Source organism: the organism of the source record quoted next, unplaced genomic scaffold (genome assembly GCF_019419815.1).
Source record: "Pyrus x bretschneideri cultivar Hongxiangsu unplaced genomic scaffold, Pyrus_bretschneideri_v1 Contig1, whole genome shotgun sequence".
In the NCBI taxonomy this organism is placed as follows: domain Eukaryota; kingdom Viridiplantae; phylum Streptophyta; class Magnoliopsida; order Rosales; family Rosaceae; genus Pyrus; species Pyrus x bretschneideri.
The window spans coordinates 2,508,724-2,525,500 of NW_025999390.1; the positions used below are offsets into that span (position 1 = coordinate 2,508,724).

A 16,777-nucleotide genomic window follows, 5' to 3' on the forward strand; every position below is an offset into this window, starting at 1 on the left:
AGTTTGTAAGAACGCTTTTGAGATTGAGTTCTTCATGATTATTTGCAATGCTCTTTTCTTTTCTTTTTTTTAAAAAAAAAACCCTCACAAATAAAATATATTTGATGGGGAAATTAAAATATAAAACACTAACAAAATGGGTGTTTCCATATATTTATTTTTATCTCTTACACACTCCTCTTAATTTTTAACAATCAGATCAATTGAATTGAAAAATCAAACGACATAAATTAAAAAAAAAAAAGGGTAAAATTAACCAAAAAAAGGGTTAAAATTAAAATAGGTGTTTGTTTCGCATCACCCATCAAAATATCGTTTAAAAAAATCAAATTAGTTGGAGAATCGCATATTGGCTTGGTGGCTCAGATCTGAGACGTGGCACATAGAAGCTACTTGTGCTGAGGGTCTCCACCAGCTGACATCAATGTTGACATTGTTTGTGGTAACCTGTTGATGTGATGTTGGGAATTTTTTGAATGGTTTGTAAAATTAGATATATCAAATGTTTTAACTGTTAAATTTTTGTTTAAAATATAACAATTAAAATGCTCAAAGTACTTGGGAGGACCTAAGCATTTGTGTGTAATATGCTGGTGAACCGTCGTACAACTGAACATGCGCACATTTAGGTAACATAGTTGGTTATGATGGTTTATCAGCCTCTTTTTTTCATCTTATTTTTTTTTTATCTAAGTTTGAATTTCCTGATAAAGTAATTGAGTATATGGTTTTACAAAAAAAAACATATTAAATCACATACTAAAATACATGTGAACATAGACCGAAGATATTCAAATGTTATAAATGCAGCACGATAACGAAAAAGAACCCCTATATCAACATAAAGCAAAAAAATCAATGTGAATCTTGAATATCATGACATGACAAGTATTTGTAGCCAGACAACAACGAGAATGGAATTCTGATGACGTGCTACGCAAGCTCCAAAATCAACATAATGAGGCCCCATTATTTACTTAATTTAAAATCAAGAGTTAGTTACACTATTGTACAAAAGATGCAAATTCGACACTTAGTTGTCAAATTTGAAGAATTATTGTTCTAATTTATGGAAAGAGATTTTCTGCGGATCTATACATTTGGAATTCAAGGATTAAATGATTCGGACCTTTAAAATTTGATCATGCAACTAAAAACTATTGTAGTTCTAAAATTTTTTTACTAACTTCTCTTCTTTTAACTGTTGAATTAAATTTTAAAGGTCCAAAACATTTACTTTCTGAGCTTCGAATGTAAAGATCCGGAGAGGTTCTCTTCTCCTAATTTCCGTCGTTATTGCTCGATTACTTTGCAACATGCTATTGCTGCCTGTGTTTTTGTCTCTTTCAGCCTTCACTGTATACGGCGTGCCGATAGGTGGAGTCCTTTGCAGACAGCTTATAATTGTTAACTTCAACTAACTATTTTTATTTTTTTTAATGTTCAATAAGATCGGAATACGATAACAAAGAAAACGAAATATGAAAAATTCAAAGAGGGTCCAAGAAAAAAGTCCATAGACTAGACTACAACGATTGACATATTATAAACTACTCTAATATGTGCAAATGAGTTTTGAACTTGAGTGCAAGCGACACGTACACTGCCTGGCCAATCTAACTAACCCACATATGCAATGAGACAGGACATGACTTTGATTTCAAAGAAATAAAAACGTTTCCCGAGCCTCCTACATTAAGTTTTGGCTAAATTCGTACCAGTTTATTGAGTATCTCCATTTTAGATAAGAAAGATGATTTTTGCACTCTTTTTTACTTCCTCACACCCTTCCTTTTTCCAGTCCTTGGATTGAACAAAACGAAGGAGAATCAAAGGCTAGAATTAAAAATGTAGTGTAAAAAGTGAAAAATAGTGTGCAAAAATCCCAACATGAACAAAACGAAAACGCTTCCTATAATGTTTCAGGGGAAGTACATACAAATGGCAAGTTTTAGGCCGAGTAATATTTAATACATGACACGATATAATTCTGCGGCATTTCACGTGAGGTTTTCTAGATAACATCTAAACATTCACGTTCAGTACCAATCTGCATTTTTTCTCACTAGTTTAGAGACTCAAATTGTTCCATGCTATATGGTTTCAAATCGACAAAAGTACGAAGAAAAGAAAGAAGATAAAACTCAACAAATAGATAACAGCTGCTCATCCTAACATGACACAAAAGCTTTTTGGCATGTCTAAAGATTGGTAATGACATTTTCGGTAACTGCACACGGAAAGAGATCCTCTCCGGATCTTTCCTTCCAGAGCCCAAGAATCAAGTGATCCGAGCTTTTAAATTTGATCTAACGATCAAAAATTATTATAGCTTTTAAAAGTTTTTACTAACTTCTATATTTTTAGTCATTGGATTAAATTTTAAACTCCAGATCACTTGATCCCTGGACTTTGGAGGGAAAGATACAGAGATGATCTCTTTCCAACTGCACACACCAAATTCTGACTAAAATCAAGAAGCTCTGACATGCCGACCAACACGTCGGAACAGGGCACAACACCACCTTGAACATTAGGTTCATCCATCTAGTTTCCAACTAAAAAACCAAGCAAGTACCATGCATAACATGTAAAATCATTCATATGCACACATCCTAAGTTTAACCAAACAGCAAGGACAACACATCGATCCTCCGCAACATTGGATTGGCAAGCATTGGCCGGAACCGGCTGTAGAACTAAGGTGATGCATGACACCAAAGTCTAAAAACTGACTAGGAAACCAGTGCAGCATGCCCGTATAAGGACAGATCATTTTGACACGGGGTTACGTCTAGATGATCGATCACAACAGTCTTACATGAAGTGTGGTGTCATTAAGTTTGGTACCATCACATTGTAAATTGCCCGTCTTGCGTTCTTTTATAACTAGGTAATTCGAACGATAACAACATTGTTCCCCGGATTACTCAGCAACCAAATGAAACATGTATAAAGCTAAAAGCTTGATGGGGAAATAGCATCTATTAGTACAAAGATAACTAACTGCAATCACTTGCTATTAATCAAACTTAATTAACACTAATCCACAAGAAATCAACACATTAGGGTTTTTAATTTATTAAATTTCATAAATAAACCTGTCGCTCCTCAGTGTGCTTTTCTCCTCCGGGGCTGCCTCTCCTTCTCAGTAGCTAATCTGAACATCCAATAAACCTAACACGATGAAAGATCAGTTTTTAGACAGTAATTAAAGCGAAAAGTCAAGAACAGGAAGGAAATTAGAGAGTACCAGAGCTAGGACGTGAGCTACTATTAGGAGAACCACCACGAACGGCACCGATTCTAGGAACCATGGCCGCAGAGACGCCGGCTGCGGATTCGCCATTTGATGGAAACAATGAGGTTTTGGAGAGAGATAGATGAGAGATGAAGCACTGCAATCAGAGAGGGTTTACGAGCTCGATGGTTTTACTCAAGTTGCCAAAAGAAAGAGGAAAGCCAGACTCTCACAGGCAAATGGGGACGGAGCAGGCTTCGGGTCGGGCTGACCTGATTAATTTCGCTCATGAACGTGGCAGCTGGTTAGGTGTCCGTACGTGGTGTCGAGTTCACTCGTAAACGTGGCAGCTTTCTCTCTCTCTCTCTCTCTCTCTCTCTCTCTCTCTCTCACTGGATCAATACTACAAACACTAGGGGTGCAATTTGCATATCTACAAAATCCGTGATGGCTTCCTGAGCTTCGCTCCACTGTTTTTGCCGCCGATGAGGAGTGTCTTTGCCGCGCTCAAGCGCCACCGCCACGTCACTCTGCTCTCCCAAAGTAAAGTACCACTCTTAACTTTCTGCTTTGCCTCGCATGATCACTCCGTTTTCCTGCGTCTAGATTTTACTAATTATCTGTTTGGTTGCTGAGAAAATGCGGGAAGAAAATCGCCTTCGCCATAGCTCAATTGCTATATTTCGTAATTTCTTGATTTGTTAGTTGATTATATTGATGAATTTACACACTTGGATTACATAATTGCCTCGTTAAATTGATTAGGGTAGTTAAACTCACGGATTATGTTACGAGTACTTCAATTTATTGGATTTTTCGTGCAGCTCTACACCATGAGAGAAAATGCACACCATTGGGATGCCATAAATATGTTGAAATTAGATGGAGACAAGAAAATTGGTTTCCATGTCAATTGTTACAGCAACATTCGTAAGTTTACGAAATGCTTTATGTTCAAGGCACTTGTTTTGTGTTCTCGTTTGAATTTAAAATGCTTCGTGTTAATCGGTTTTTGCAGTATTTCCACCAGCGTGCATGGTGAAATGCCATCTGCAGAGTATGCAAAGTTGAGGAAGGAATCACTAGAAAGTGAATTCGGGCATGCTCTCGATGCAGGCTCCAAAAGTATTTCTATTGTCTACCGCTTTGGTCCGTTTTTGGCTTTGTATAGAGCTGCAATCATTTCATTTCATGTGGTGAAGCTCACAATCTGGCAATTCTTTGTCCATGACATAAAGAAACGCGCCATCAAGGTGATCGACTAAATATGTTTGGTTTATTTTACATGATATGGTGTTGCATATGCTTTTGCATCTGCATTGATTTAGTGATGCTGTGACTGTACTGTATAGTTAGATTTACGTCAATTCACCTTTTATGATCCTAAAGTTAGAGAAATGTCTGAGATAATTAATGTGATCTTGCAGTTTCGTGAAACTCTTATCCTCTTGGGACCTTTCTACATCAAGGTAAGCGACTTTCTTTGCCATGGAATTTTCAAGACACCTTTTCTTTCCCCAATTGAGAGGTTAATATCGAATGATTGTAATCTTATGTCATTCTATTTCTTTTTAATTGCGCAATGCAAGATGCACCTAGTTTATCCAATTATGTTTGAATTCACAGCTCGGGCAGGCTTTGAGCACCAGGCCAGACATTCTAGCAACTATATACTGCCAAGAACTTGTTAAGTTACAGGTTAATAGCTTCTTTCTCACATAGGCTCATATAATAATGGGTATGTGATTGAATGTTGTAGCTCTCTTTACTTATTCATTATTATCCAACCCTTTAATAACAGGATCAAATACCTCCATTTCCAACGCGTATTGCAATTAAATCTATTGAATCTCAGCTGGGTGCCCCCATTTCAAAATTTTTTGCTGACATCAGCACAGAGCCTGTTGCAGCAGCATCCCTAGGGCAGGTCTATAAAGGTTAGAGAGCTCCTTTAGAATGTCATGCTTTTTTCTTGGCGGAAAAAACAAAAATCCTTTGATTTAGTGGCGTCTCCCATCAATGTTCAGCAAAAGAAGTACATGCTTGCGGGAAACCATTCAGGAAATGTTTATTTTGTTGCTTCAAGTTTTGCAGCTCACTTGCACTCTGGGGAGCTGGTAGCAGTTAAAGTACAAAGGCCGGGTATGTCACTTGCATTGACCCTTGATGCCTTGTTATTCAATATGATTGGGGGACAATTAAAGCGTTTTGCCAAGGCCCGCAAAGATCTACTAGTGGCAGTGAATGAGATGGTGTGTTGTCATCCCATGTAGAATGCATTTTATCATTTCTCTATCTCCATTTTGTAGAGTAAATTAAAATTTTGAATCTTCTCTAATGCCTAAACATATATCTGTGTCTAATTTTCAAGTTGGGTGATTGTCATAAAAGTAGAAATTTTCGCTTGTAACGCTATCTTCTATGGTGGGTTTAGTTTACCCCTGTGTAACTTTTCTTTTAGTTTGCCATCATGTTATTTTTTATGATGTTGCTAATGTACACGATATTTGGTATTTTATGAATGAATAGGTGAGACATATGTTTGATGAAATTGATTACATCCGAGAGGCAAACAGTGCTGACCGGTTTGCCTCGCTCTATGGTTCAGACCCAAGTATGTTTTTTCGAGTGCAATGTATTCAATAGATTATTAGATACGGAAGTCCTTCCACAATAGTTTTGCCTCTTATGTTAATCCCGCTTTCATTATATGATGATCTCCCCACTGGTTAAAGGGGACCCTGTTTATTGGTCCATTTGTTTCCTAGGAACATTCTTGAGTGAATTTCTGTTCTGAATATGCCCAAATATATTTACTGTACCCTCATTCAGGCTTTTAACCTGTGTTAAATACATGCCATGTCACCCCATTTTACAATTTTGATAGCAATTTTCTTCATGGGTGTTTTGAATTGCTTATGTTTTACTTATTTTGCCATGGATTTTTTTTCTAGAAAAGAGACATAGAATAAATAAATAAAAAAGCTCATTTGGATATTCATATGTAAGAATTAATTTATTTTATAAGTCGGTGCTTTACTCTTTTTACGGAGCTTGTATGCATGCCATAAAATTAGTGTACTATGCCGGTTGGGCAAAATTTGTTGGACTAGCTTTATAGGAGAATTCATCATGTCCTGTGTTGCGTTAATTCTCTACAAGGGGAGCTGTTATATGAGTAGATTTTTCTTTGTGAACGACAGGTGATGAGAAAAAGGCTGGTCCAAAGGCTACAGCTAGAAAAAGTCTTAAACATAAAGATGCAAACTGTATAAAAGTTCCAAAAATATATTGGGAGCTTACCCGTAGGGGTGTGCTTACAATGGAGTGGATTGATGGAATTAAGCTTACAGATGAGATTGCCTTAGAGAGGGCTGGTTTGAACAGAAAAGGATTAATTGACCAGGTATTTGGAAGGAATCGCTCACATCTATGTCCATTGGAACTTTTTAATGATAAATTTTTCTAGTTTTGACATTATAGAGATAAAAGATAAAGTAAGTTAAAGTGTAGGGCTATAGATTAGCAAAGAGAGTTCAGTAATTGAATTCTGAACTGAACCTGATTATGAAGTTTATAGGTACAAATACAATAGAAAAGTCGGATCAGATTTGGTTTAATAGTACTTAGGCAAAACTAACTAATGCGACTCTTGATGATCTTCTACTCTAGGCCTATAGCAAAACTGAGAAAATCTTAGCCGCCCTTGTAGATGCTTCTCCTAATGCCATCCAAACTCCTTAGAAAGTCACATATTAGACACGTGAACTTTTAACTATTTTGGAACCAACTTTTAGTCTTCTATTCGATAGTAATACCAAAACATGAAACAAAATGAATTTCACTTATGACATAAGTTAAAGAATATGACAAATGGTAATTATAGGGTTGGTCCAATGGCTTATTGGACCTGCTTGGGCTTACAAGTTGTCTTATGTACTAGTACTGCACGTAATTTGGCTGTGTTGTTATAGGATCTCATCCTTTTTGTCTTTCCTTATAGGGATTATACTGCTCTTTGAGACAATTGCTTGAGGTGGGATTTTTCCATGCTGACCCACATCCGGGTAACCTTGTTGCTACTGATAGTGGTGCTCTTGCTTATTTTGATTTTGGAATGATGGGTGAAATTCCTCGACATTATCGTGTGGGACTTATTCAAGTGGTAAGAACCATCAAATAATTATTTTCTCTGGGCACTAGTTCCAATCATTTATATGTGTAGCTTAAGTTATTATTTTTTCAACATAGAATTTTTAAGCAAGCATTTATTGCGTTTTGTTAGTATTAAGCTATTTATGGCCATTCTTCACCTTCATTTTGTTAGTATTTAAGCTATTTCATGGCCATCCTTCACCTACATTTGGGAAGATGGGATGAGTGGCAGTTACATTTTGTTAAGCTAGCTTTGTAATGAACTTATAAACGTTTTAACACTTCTTGGTGGTTAGTTTTCTTTACCCACCTCATTTCTTGAATCGTTAGTGTATAGATTGCAGTGTTACTTCTTGTTGGCTCTAAAGGAATTATATACATTCGTACATTGTTTTGTCATGCTTAGATTTTATCGTCTTCGATAAGTTTGAGATTACTTGTATGTATATATCTTATCGTCTTTGATGAGTTTCCTTGGACACCCAAAAACAAAAGGAGTTTGTATTTGGTTGCCTCATGAGTAGTTTCTCATTCTGTTAAGCAGTTTTGTGCTTGTTCTTTTTTGTACGATGTTGCTAAATATTTCGGCAAATTGACTTATGGTTGTTTTAATTGACAAGTTTCTGTATCTTTCAGCTTGTGCACTATGTTAATCGAGACTCCCTGGGTTTGGCAAATGACTTTCTTTCATTGGGATTCCTTCCAGAAGGGGTTGATATACAATTAGTTTCTGATGCATTGCAGGCATCCTTTAGTGGCCGGACTAGACAGTCTCAAGATTTCCAAGTTTGTGCTTCTCGTCCTTTTATCTATCCCTTCTGAGCATACTTGTAGTTATCTGTTCACTTCAATTGTTTTAGTTGTGGAAATCGGCATAAGGTTATTAAGACACTGCAATTTATGGGAGTAAAAGTATCCCCTTATATCTAATTCTTGCAATGGACTCCAGGGAGTAATGGACCAACTCTACGATATTATGTACGAATTTAACTTCTCTCTTCCTCCGGACTATGCCCTGGTGATAAGGGCACTGGGATCGCTAGAAGGCACAGCCAAAGTCCTCGATCCTAATTTCAAAGTTATTGAGAGTTCATATCCTTTTGTGATTGGAAGACTTCTGGCTGACCCAAATCCTGATATGAGAAGAATTTTAAGACAACTTCTCATACGCAATGATGGATCGATAAGGTGGAATAGGCTAGAACGCCTGGTAGGTTGCCTAAAGCATACTTGTATTTGTGCATAACAACTTATTATTATTCTGGATAAGTTTTATTTATTACAATATTAATTAGTCAAATATTTGCATTTCTTTCTACTTTCAATGTGTTATTCAGGATCTATATGTTGTTCCAGATTGCAGCAATATCTGAACAGGCTTCTGAGAGTGCTGAGGAGTCCCCAGATTCTGCGGGGAGTAGTCCAAATCCATTGAGAAGTAAATCATTTGACATGCATTCAGTGGTTGCCGCCACTGAAGATCTTTTCCACTTCATTCTCTCTAAGAATGGCGAGAGGGTGCGTGTATTCCTTGTTCGGGATATAATTGCTGCAGCAGATGCTTTTCTTGACGATGAAGTTGTTGGTCGCATGTTCAATGAGAAGCCTGAGTCCAGAGTCTCACTTGAGTCAGAGGTTGGTACATAAATTGTATTTCTACTCCGCCATAGCAGACGAAAAAATAAACAAGGAAGTGATTTGAAAACATGCAGCATTATCTTGTCTAGTGAGATTGCTTATCCAATGTACTTTTGTTTCTGCAGGAACACGCAATGATCATGAGGGTTGTAAATGCGTTTCGGTATCTCCGTCTAGCAATAAAGTTGGCCCCAGAGGTGTGGACGGAAATGCTTATACGCATGGCAGTCATGCCCGATGTTCATAAGTTTACATTAGACGTCGTTTCATCGTTATTCATTCATTTTAAAGGCAAAGTTCCAGAAACTACTTTTGTTTGTATATCTAGACTTATGCACAAGATGGAACAAACCCGCAGCTCTACGGAGTTTTGAAACGAGTATAGTCTTACTCAAGTTTCGTCGCATTTAATTTTTGCCTGTTTCGTTACAGTTCCGAAATTGTATGTACTGTGAGGAGTACTTCACAATCAAAACGAAAGGCGAAATAGTTACCAAGCGGTAAATTTTGTAGTGAAAGTGAATATTTTGCTTTGAACATTAGTTTTTGAGAAGTAACTTCGAAACCACTTTTCTCTCTTTGCTTCTTGTCTATGCGATCTTTTCTGACCCTCAGAACCAGAAGCAGCGGTCTTTCAAGTTCCACGATCTCGACGGACCGTGGCGGCACGTACCGGGCCACCGGCCGTAGCCTCAGTTTCATGCCCTTATCACGAGCGAAGAAGGAGAACCAGAAAAAGATTCCAAGATTTTACAGCTTTCGTTTATTGAGATTTGACAATGACCTGTCTTTCGTCAGTACAAATTATATTTATGAATGATGTGAGCGGAACGTGAATTTATCGTTTTCTTTGACGAACACTTTCCATTTGCGTCCAGAGACAGTCGGCCCCGCGCGTGTGGGCAACTCCTCGAAATAGTGATTGTGCGACCTTTAGCTGTTCGTACATATTGATCGACTTTGACCTGTTAATACACGTTGATCCGCCATTGCTTTAGCATAATAGAGAACAACTTTACAGGTAGTTTGAATGTTTCGTGTATTGGAAAGTTCTTAATACACTCAATAGGCGAGATTTTTCAGTAGTATGCGATGGTGTATACTTCTACCATAACATAGTAGGGCTCGTTTTAAAATATTTTTAAAATAACTAAAAGCGTTATATATGAAAATATTTTTTGAACCAATCTTTAATACAAATGCAAGTGAATTCTGAAGAAGCATTAGAAGTTTTTCTTACCATAAGCAAGAAGCATTTAAGTGTTTTTAAAACCCAAAAATAATATACCTAAAAATACTTTAAGTAATTTTAAAAGCACTTTCAAACGAGCCGGTAGAATTTTCGTCTCTGGAGGTGAACTCAATGTTTAAGCTCGTTGGAGCTCAATCATGCATGTGATGTAGCATTGTATTTTTGTCCTCGTTCATTTGGGATTTTTCGGATTTAGTTGGAAAGGGATCTTCCAACCCTTTTTAATACACGTTTAATTAGTAACAAAGCATATCATTAATGGTGTTTTTAATGTTTAGTAATATCCAATTTGGGATTTTTGCTTAAAAAATTAGGCAATGGAAAACGAAAGTAGTTGTTGACGTTTAGAGCATTGTAAAAAATTAAGAAAAATAATTAAAATTTAGAAAATATAATTTGTGATTCGTGCAACCTTACAGTTGTAACGCATGAGATTTGGACAGCACATCGGGAAATTATATAAGTTAGATTTGCTTATTGTCTTAGAATTTATATTCCTTTTTTTACTTATTTTTCAGATTCGTTCTTAACATAATATTTTTCTGGTGTGAAAATGCAAGTTTATATAAGTCAAAGAAATTCCTTAACACAAGCACCACGACTGCCACCACCATAACTATCGCAATAATGCAGACTAAAATTTTGCAGGACAGTTGACCTCAATAAGAAATTTTCATGATATCCAGTAAATAATAACATAAGAGAAGAATTTGTATAAAGACATATTCATAGAATATCTTTCAAGAAAGTATAAGAGTATAACGACCTATATCAATTTCAGTTTTCTCGTTTCACGTTGATTCCGCCTTAACTTTATATAAGAATTGCTTTAGCTAGACAGCCTTCTCAAAATTTCTAGCAAAAATGTTGATTCACCAAAAAGGAGTCAACTTTTAGGGATGCAATTTATGCTAACAACAAAGAACCCTAAACCCACAACAACTACAAGATGACCTAGTGGTTAGGGTTGAATTGTAGGCTCGTATCCCACGTCTTGAGTTCGATTCTTGGTGCTGATGAATTACACGATATTGATCAAGAAGAGACTCAATTCAAGTGCTTCTGTTAGTCTTTTCAACTCCTAAAAGGATGAACCGCTTAGACGAGATGAAGTTACCAGCTGATCTCTTTTTAATGTTGAAGAACCCTAAACCCACTTTAACAAGCAACCATAAAATGACTTAAACCCAAAGATAATCACTTAAAGGAAAGTCATAACATTTGCATTTATTGCATATTTGGTATTTTATTTGACTTTTTCTCAAGCCTCCAACTGTAAATGGCTTCATGCAGGAGGCGACGCGCATAACTCGCTCCACTTTTTCCTACGAACCGAACAACCAAAACTAACCCCTCATTATTTTTCTTAATTACATTTTTAATTACCAATATTTATTATTTTCATGATTTTTTTTTTCTTTCCTCAATTTTTTTAATCTTTTAATTAGTTAATTATTATCGCTTCCTCCTCTGCTTGCGTTTGCCAAAAACTGAAACCAAAAATAGAAGAGGAGAGAGAGTCCTCTTTGGCTCGTCTTTCATTACTCTCGTCGTCCTTTTCCTCCCTCCCCTTCTCTCTCTAAACTTCTCTCTCTCTCTCTCTGCCTCTCTGTCACTTCTCTCTTCCTCCATCTATGCCACCTCCTTTACATTTCTCTTCAGGTCCTCTCTCTCTCTCTCTCTCTCTCATATTTCACATTCGTTTTCAAAGGTGTTTCCTTTACAGGTTTACATTGACGAACAACAAGATCCGTGAATTGGGTCTTAACTCAAATTTAATTTAATTTCTTAATACCTAAGAAATTTTGGGTTTTTTTTTTAATTTTGATTTTTTGGGGCCTTTTTTGCAGGTTAACTTTTGGGAATTTATGATTTCAGATATGATCCTCAAGTGATTAGAGCTAATTATAATTCGGCGTGGAAACAATTGGTCGTTTTATTGTATATATAGCAATTGCTGCTGCTGTTTTTCTTCAATATTTCATTATTTTCAAAGAAACAAGAAGTGGGGAATTTGAGAATTCAAGCAAGAAGAAGATGGGTTATCTCAATTCAGTTTTGTCAGCTTCAACCCAGGTCCATGCTGACGATCCGCCTGTTAGCGGCGGTGGCCTCAGGTCGTTTACTTCTCCGGTTTATCAATTTTTTGTTTGGATCTAAATTGTTTACCTTTAATTTGTATGGATTGTTATACTTTGTTTTGGTGCAATTTATTTGATTTTTTTTTTTTTTTTTCATTTTGTTGTGTTTGGTGAGCATGCGAGATGAATCATGATTCATATGTGATATCTTCTTTCTAGTTTGGCATTCTTGCTGGGGAGGTAATAGATGTTGTGTTTTGTTTTGTGTAGTTATTGTGATTTGTGATTCATGGTACATTTATTGTGTCATTTTTTAGCTGTTCAGGAAGCGATTCTCGAGTTGGGTTTTATGTCATATCGAATGTGTGAATTCTAATTTCAAGGGAGTTTCGGTGTGATTGGATGGTATGATGTGTTTTTTGTATATTGTGTACCTTCAAGAAATGACCTATGTTGTTATCCTGGTCTGGGTGATTTGGATGTTCCACTAGTCCTGAAGTATGTGATATATCTTGATTTTAAGTGGATAGTTCGGACAAGGGGTGATTGAATTTATTCACCAATCATTTAAAGATGTTAAACAAAAACAAGATAGGAAAATGATATGCCAATCATTTAAAGATGTTAAACAAAAACAAGATAGGAAAATGATATGACATGTATGATCGAAGAAACTTGGAATATAAATTTTTTTTTGTATCGGGATGTTCCCTTGTTTGTGTGTCCGCCTAATTACAGCTTGTCGTGTTCGTCACAGACAAATGTAAACGTTGGGCAAATTAATTTTTTTGATTTGCGCATGCTTGGATCTTCGGAACAATTTTCTCTGGAATATTGTGATTGTGGACAAGCAGAAAATGCTTTCCAGTGGCGTTATGATTGTGCGACAAAATAGCCAATTTTTTATCTTACTCCATGTGTGCATGTGTGTGGGAATGGAGCTTATATCCAATTTTGCTAGGGAGTTGTGGTTGTTTCTCCACGTGTGTGTGTGGGGGGGAATGGAGCTTATATCCAATTTTGCTAGGGAGTTGTGGTTATTTCTCCACGTGTGTGTGCACGCGCGCGTGCGTGCGTATCAGCATGGAGAACCACGTGCGAGTGTATAAGGATGGAACTCATACGGGAAACATGGAGCTTACATCCAATTTTTTGAGAGTCGGTTATTTCCCTTCTTGCATTGATCCCTGAAGTTTGGTTCTTTAATGTGAGATTGGAATTGGATAATGATATTCCCTTTTAATTCTTTACTGTTTCTGTTCCTTGGAATTTTCAACCATGATTTGGAGTTGTCTCACTAAGTGTGTTATTAAATGTGGCAACAGTCAGAATGGAAAGTTCAGCTATGGATATGCAAGCTCTCCAGGGAAAAGATCTTCTATGGAAGACTTCTATGAGACAAGAATTGATGGTGTCGAGGGAGAAGTAGTTGGTCTTTTTGGAGTTTTCGATGGTATATATCTCTCTCTTTCTCACACATGCACATGCATGCCCATGCAAACACATGGATAAGCCTATCATGCTTAAGATGGGATGTATACACAATTAGGCAGATGGGTGTGGGTGTGTGAGTATGTATTTGATCTCTGCTAAGTTTCTTCCTTCTGGTTTTGGTATAATCATCATTTGTTTTCTTTGGTTTACTATTTGATCACTCAATAATATTGTAATTGGTATGACCACTTGTCGTTACAAATCTTTTCTCGATTTGACTTTGCATCAGATCTCACCCATGATCTGCTTACCGGTTTGGTCTTGGGGTTCGAGCTATTCTAGCTGGACAGTGGAATTTGTTCTTTACCACTGTCGTGATATGAACCTCTAGGACTCTCATTTGGAATACTAAAAGCTCTACATGCTTAATTCACTTTAAAATGCTAATCAGACTTGAACCTTTTTTCATGGAACAGCGGTTCTGTTGTATTTCCGTCTGGCTTGACTGTCTATATAATCATTCTTTCTATTATTTTCCTATTGGATTAATTCTTAGCAAGTCTGAATTAGTTAGCGGTCATTTTGTCAGTCATGGTGCATGTGCTATTGGGTGGTTGATGGTTAAACTTAATACATTTTTCCATAAGTGTACTCACACAGAGAAGACATATATTCATTATGTGAAAACTTTTATATATCTATCATCATATACATGCATACCTCAGAAAACAAGAAGACTGATCATCATATACTTGCATAGCATACCTTTGGAAACAAGAAGATGGGTAACGTGAAAATGCTGTGTTTTCATTGAATTAGGCCATGGAGGTGCACGTGCTGCTGAGTATGTCAAGCAAAATCTTTTCAGTAATTTGATCAGGCATCCAAAATTTATCTCTGACACCAAATCTGCTATAGGTTTGTCTTCGTACAAGTAAACTTATGTTTGCTTTCTAATTAATGCTTTACAATTTGCTATTTTGGAAGTAAATAACAGTTTTCGGACTAATGTTTCACTGTCCGTGCAGCTGATGCTTACAGCCATACGGACTCTGAATTTCTGAAGTCAGAAAATAATCAAAATAGAGATGCTGGGTCAACTGCTTCTACTGCGATCTTAGTTGGTGACCGTTTGCTTGTTGCAAATGTTGGTGATTCCAGAGCTGTGATATGCAGGGGTGGGAGCGGTAAGCCTTTGCACTGTCCCCCTTACACTGTGTTTTAGCATAATAATTGTACCAAATACTACAATTTTGTGGGTGAAGGGACTTTTGTGTCCTGTGTTTGTTTGGTGAGATCGGTAAGCACTGGATAGAGAGAAATTTTGAATGCTAATATCTTAGCTCTGGATGGAAGAAAATGATTTGACCTAAAAGGATATAGGGCTCTGCAACTTTATGCTTATAGAGATTTTTGTTGATCATTTGTCTATATTCTATAGTGGTCATATGTTTCATGGTCTTTAATATTATTCTGTTGTATCCCTACAGCTATAGCTGTTTCAAGAGATCACAAGCCAGACCAGACTGATGAGCGGCAACGGATTGAGGATGCAGGAGGATTTGTAATGTGGGCTGGTAAGGATTACTATTGTTTTAAGATTTCTCATGAAATGTCACACGAGTGTGTTCTTGATGACGGAGATTGTAACAATAGGAACTTGGAGAGTTGGAGGTGTTCTCGCTGTTTCTCGTGCATTTGGTGATAGGCTGTTGAAGCAGTATGTTGTTGCTGATCCAGAAATCCAGGTTTGATCCTTTGTGTTGATATTTAATAGTCAATATACTGATGCACGCACACATGGTGGTGTTCAAGGAATTCTTTTGAGGAAAACACGTTTCTTGGGGAAAATTTTAAATTCTCATGATTAGTGTTAGCCTCTGACCCTGAGGATGCAAAAACCTGTATATATATTTGTCTGATGCTTTTCGGCATATCTGTTTAACTTGCTTCATGTTGGCAGGAGGAAAAGATTGACAACTCTCTTGAGTTCCTTATCCTTGCTAGTGATGGACTGTGGGATGTTGTCACCAATGAGGTTTGCCCCTGGATTTTCATTTTATTTGCTGTTCTGTACTTGTTGCCCAAGCATTTGATAGGGCGGGTGAATGGCAGCATGCCTAAGCTGAAAAGTTATTGTTCTGTATTTGACTACTTGACTACATGTTATGGTGGCGGTTGTGTTCCTTTTGCTGGGATTATACGGTCTTGTCCTAATTAATAAACTGATTTGATTGCTTGGAATAGCAACTGATCATTCATTTCCTTTTTTTCCAGGAGGCCGTAGCAATGATCAAACCTATTCAGGATCCAAAGCAGGCAGCGGAGAGGCTAATGCAGGAAGCATATCAGAGGGGGAGTGCAGATAACATCACGTGTGTTGTTGTTCGCTTCCTGGCTAACCAAGGGGGCTCCTCACGAAGCAGTTCCGGCTAAAGCACCTTTTTCCGGCTTGGATTCCTACCTTATTGGTAGAGTGGCGGTGCAATAAATTTCGGTATAGTTTTAGAAAAAACCTGTGGTAGCAATGTACTGTAACAAGGATAGAGAGACATAATGGGGAACTTATCAGGCTGTTAATGTGTATTACATGTCATCAGCCTCTAGCATAGAACTCTGTATGTGAATCTAGCTTCTCCTACTTTTGGTGGCAAGTGTAGCACAAAAATGTCAATGTGTTTGTAAAGTGTTTCTCATTACCTTTGCTGTAAATCTAGTGTTTCTTTTGTTATATAACTATGTGAAATGTTTGGGCTTCTCTTTGGGAAATAATGTCCGCACCTTGTTTTTCTCTTTCTGCGCACTCTATTTACTCGTGGCCCTTGGTATCATACTCATGCCCAAGTTAGGAGTACGAACCACTTCAACTTCACCAAAATTTCTCAAATTCAACTATTCTTATATCTATATGTATAAAGGGAGAAGGCAAAATAGTGAAGCTTTTATAACACCTAAATTACCTTCTCCCATTAGCAA

General features: G+C 37.0%; 2 protein-coding genes and 1 long non-coding RNA gene across 5 annotated transcripts; 2 read left to right on the top strand and 1 right to left on the bottom strand.

Moving 5' to 3' along the window:
• Nucleotides 1-2,949: 2,949 nt before the first annotated feature.
• On the bottom strand, nucleotides 2,950-3,395 carry LOC103953244. The gene is made up of 2 exons (XR_668027.3): nucleotides 3,254-3,395; nucleotides 2,950-3,177 (listed from the first exon to the last, which is right to left on the bottom strand). It is a non-coding gene; the product is annotated as an uncharacterized LOC103953244 (long non-coding RNA).
• On the top strand, nucleotides 3,168-9,614 carry LOC103953235 (uncharacterized protein slr1919). 2 transcript variants are annotated; one of them, XM_009364971.3, is made up of 14 exons: nucleotides 3,168-3,784; nucleotides 4,066-4,171; nucleotides 4,260-4,494; nucleotides 4,669-4,710; nucleotides 4,868-4,939; nucleotides 5,043-5,178; nucleotides 5,336-5,493; nucleotides 5,771-5,855; nucleotides 6,445-6,647; nucleotides 7,245-7,406; nucleotides 8,033-8,182; nucleotides 8,346-8,606; nucleotides 8,753-9,031; nucleotides 9,160-9,614. In XM_009364971.3, the coding sequence occupies exons 1-14, from the start codon at nucleotides 3,727-3,729 to the stop codon at nucleotides 9,406-9,408; spliced, it is 2,196 nt and encodes a 731-aa protein (XP_009363246.2). In that variant the 5' UTR covers nucleotides 3,168-3,726; the 3' UTR covers nucleotides 9,409-9,614. The 2 variants fall into 2 exon arrangements, with proteins under 2 accessions (XP_009363246.2, XP_048434917.1); XM_048578960.1 differs by lacking the exon at nucleotides 5,771-5,855 and having other exon boundaries at nucleotides 5,336-5,383.
• A 2,154-nt stretch (nucleotides 9,615-11,768) lies between these two features.
• On the top strand, nucleotides 11,769-16,559 carry LOC103953216 (probable protein phosphatase 2C 59). Of its 2 annotated transcripts, none has more exons than XM_009364961.3 (9): nucleotides 11,769-12,012; nucleotides 12,137-12,403; nucleotides 13,693-13,820; nucleotides 14,621-14,719; nucleotides 14,830-14,988; nucleotides 15,292-15,378; nucleotides 15,458-15,549; nucleotides 15,765-15,839; nucleotides 16,079-16,559. In XM_009364961.3, exons 2-9 carry the CDS (start codon nucleotides 12,324-12,326, stop codon nucleotides 16,235-16,237), a joined length of 879 nt encoding a protein of 292 aa, XP_009363236.1. In that variant the 5' UTR covers nucleotides 11,769-12,012; nucleotides 12,137-12,323; the 3' UTR covers nucleotides 16,238-16,559. The 2 variants fall into 2 exon arrangements, with proteins under 2 accessions (XP_009363236.1, XP_009363231.1); XM_009364956.3 differs by having other exon boundaries at nucleotides 11,769-11,948.
• Nucleotides 16,560-16,777: the final 218 nt, after the last annotated feature.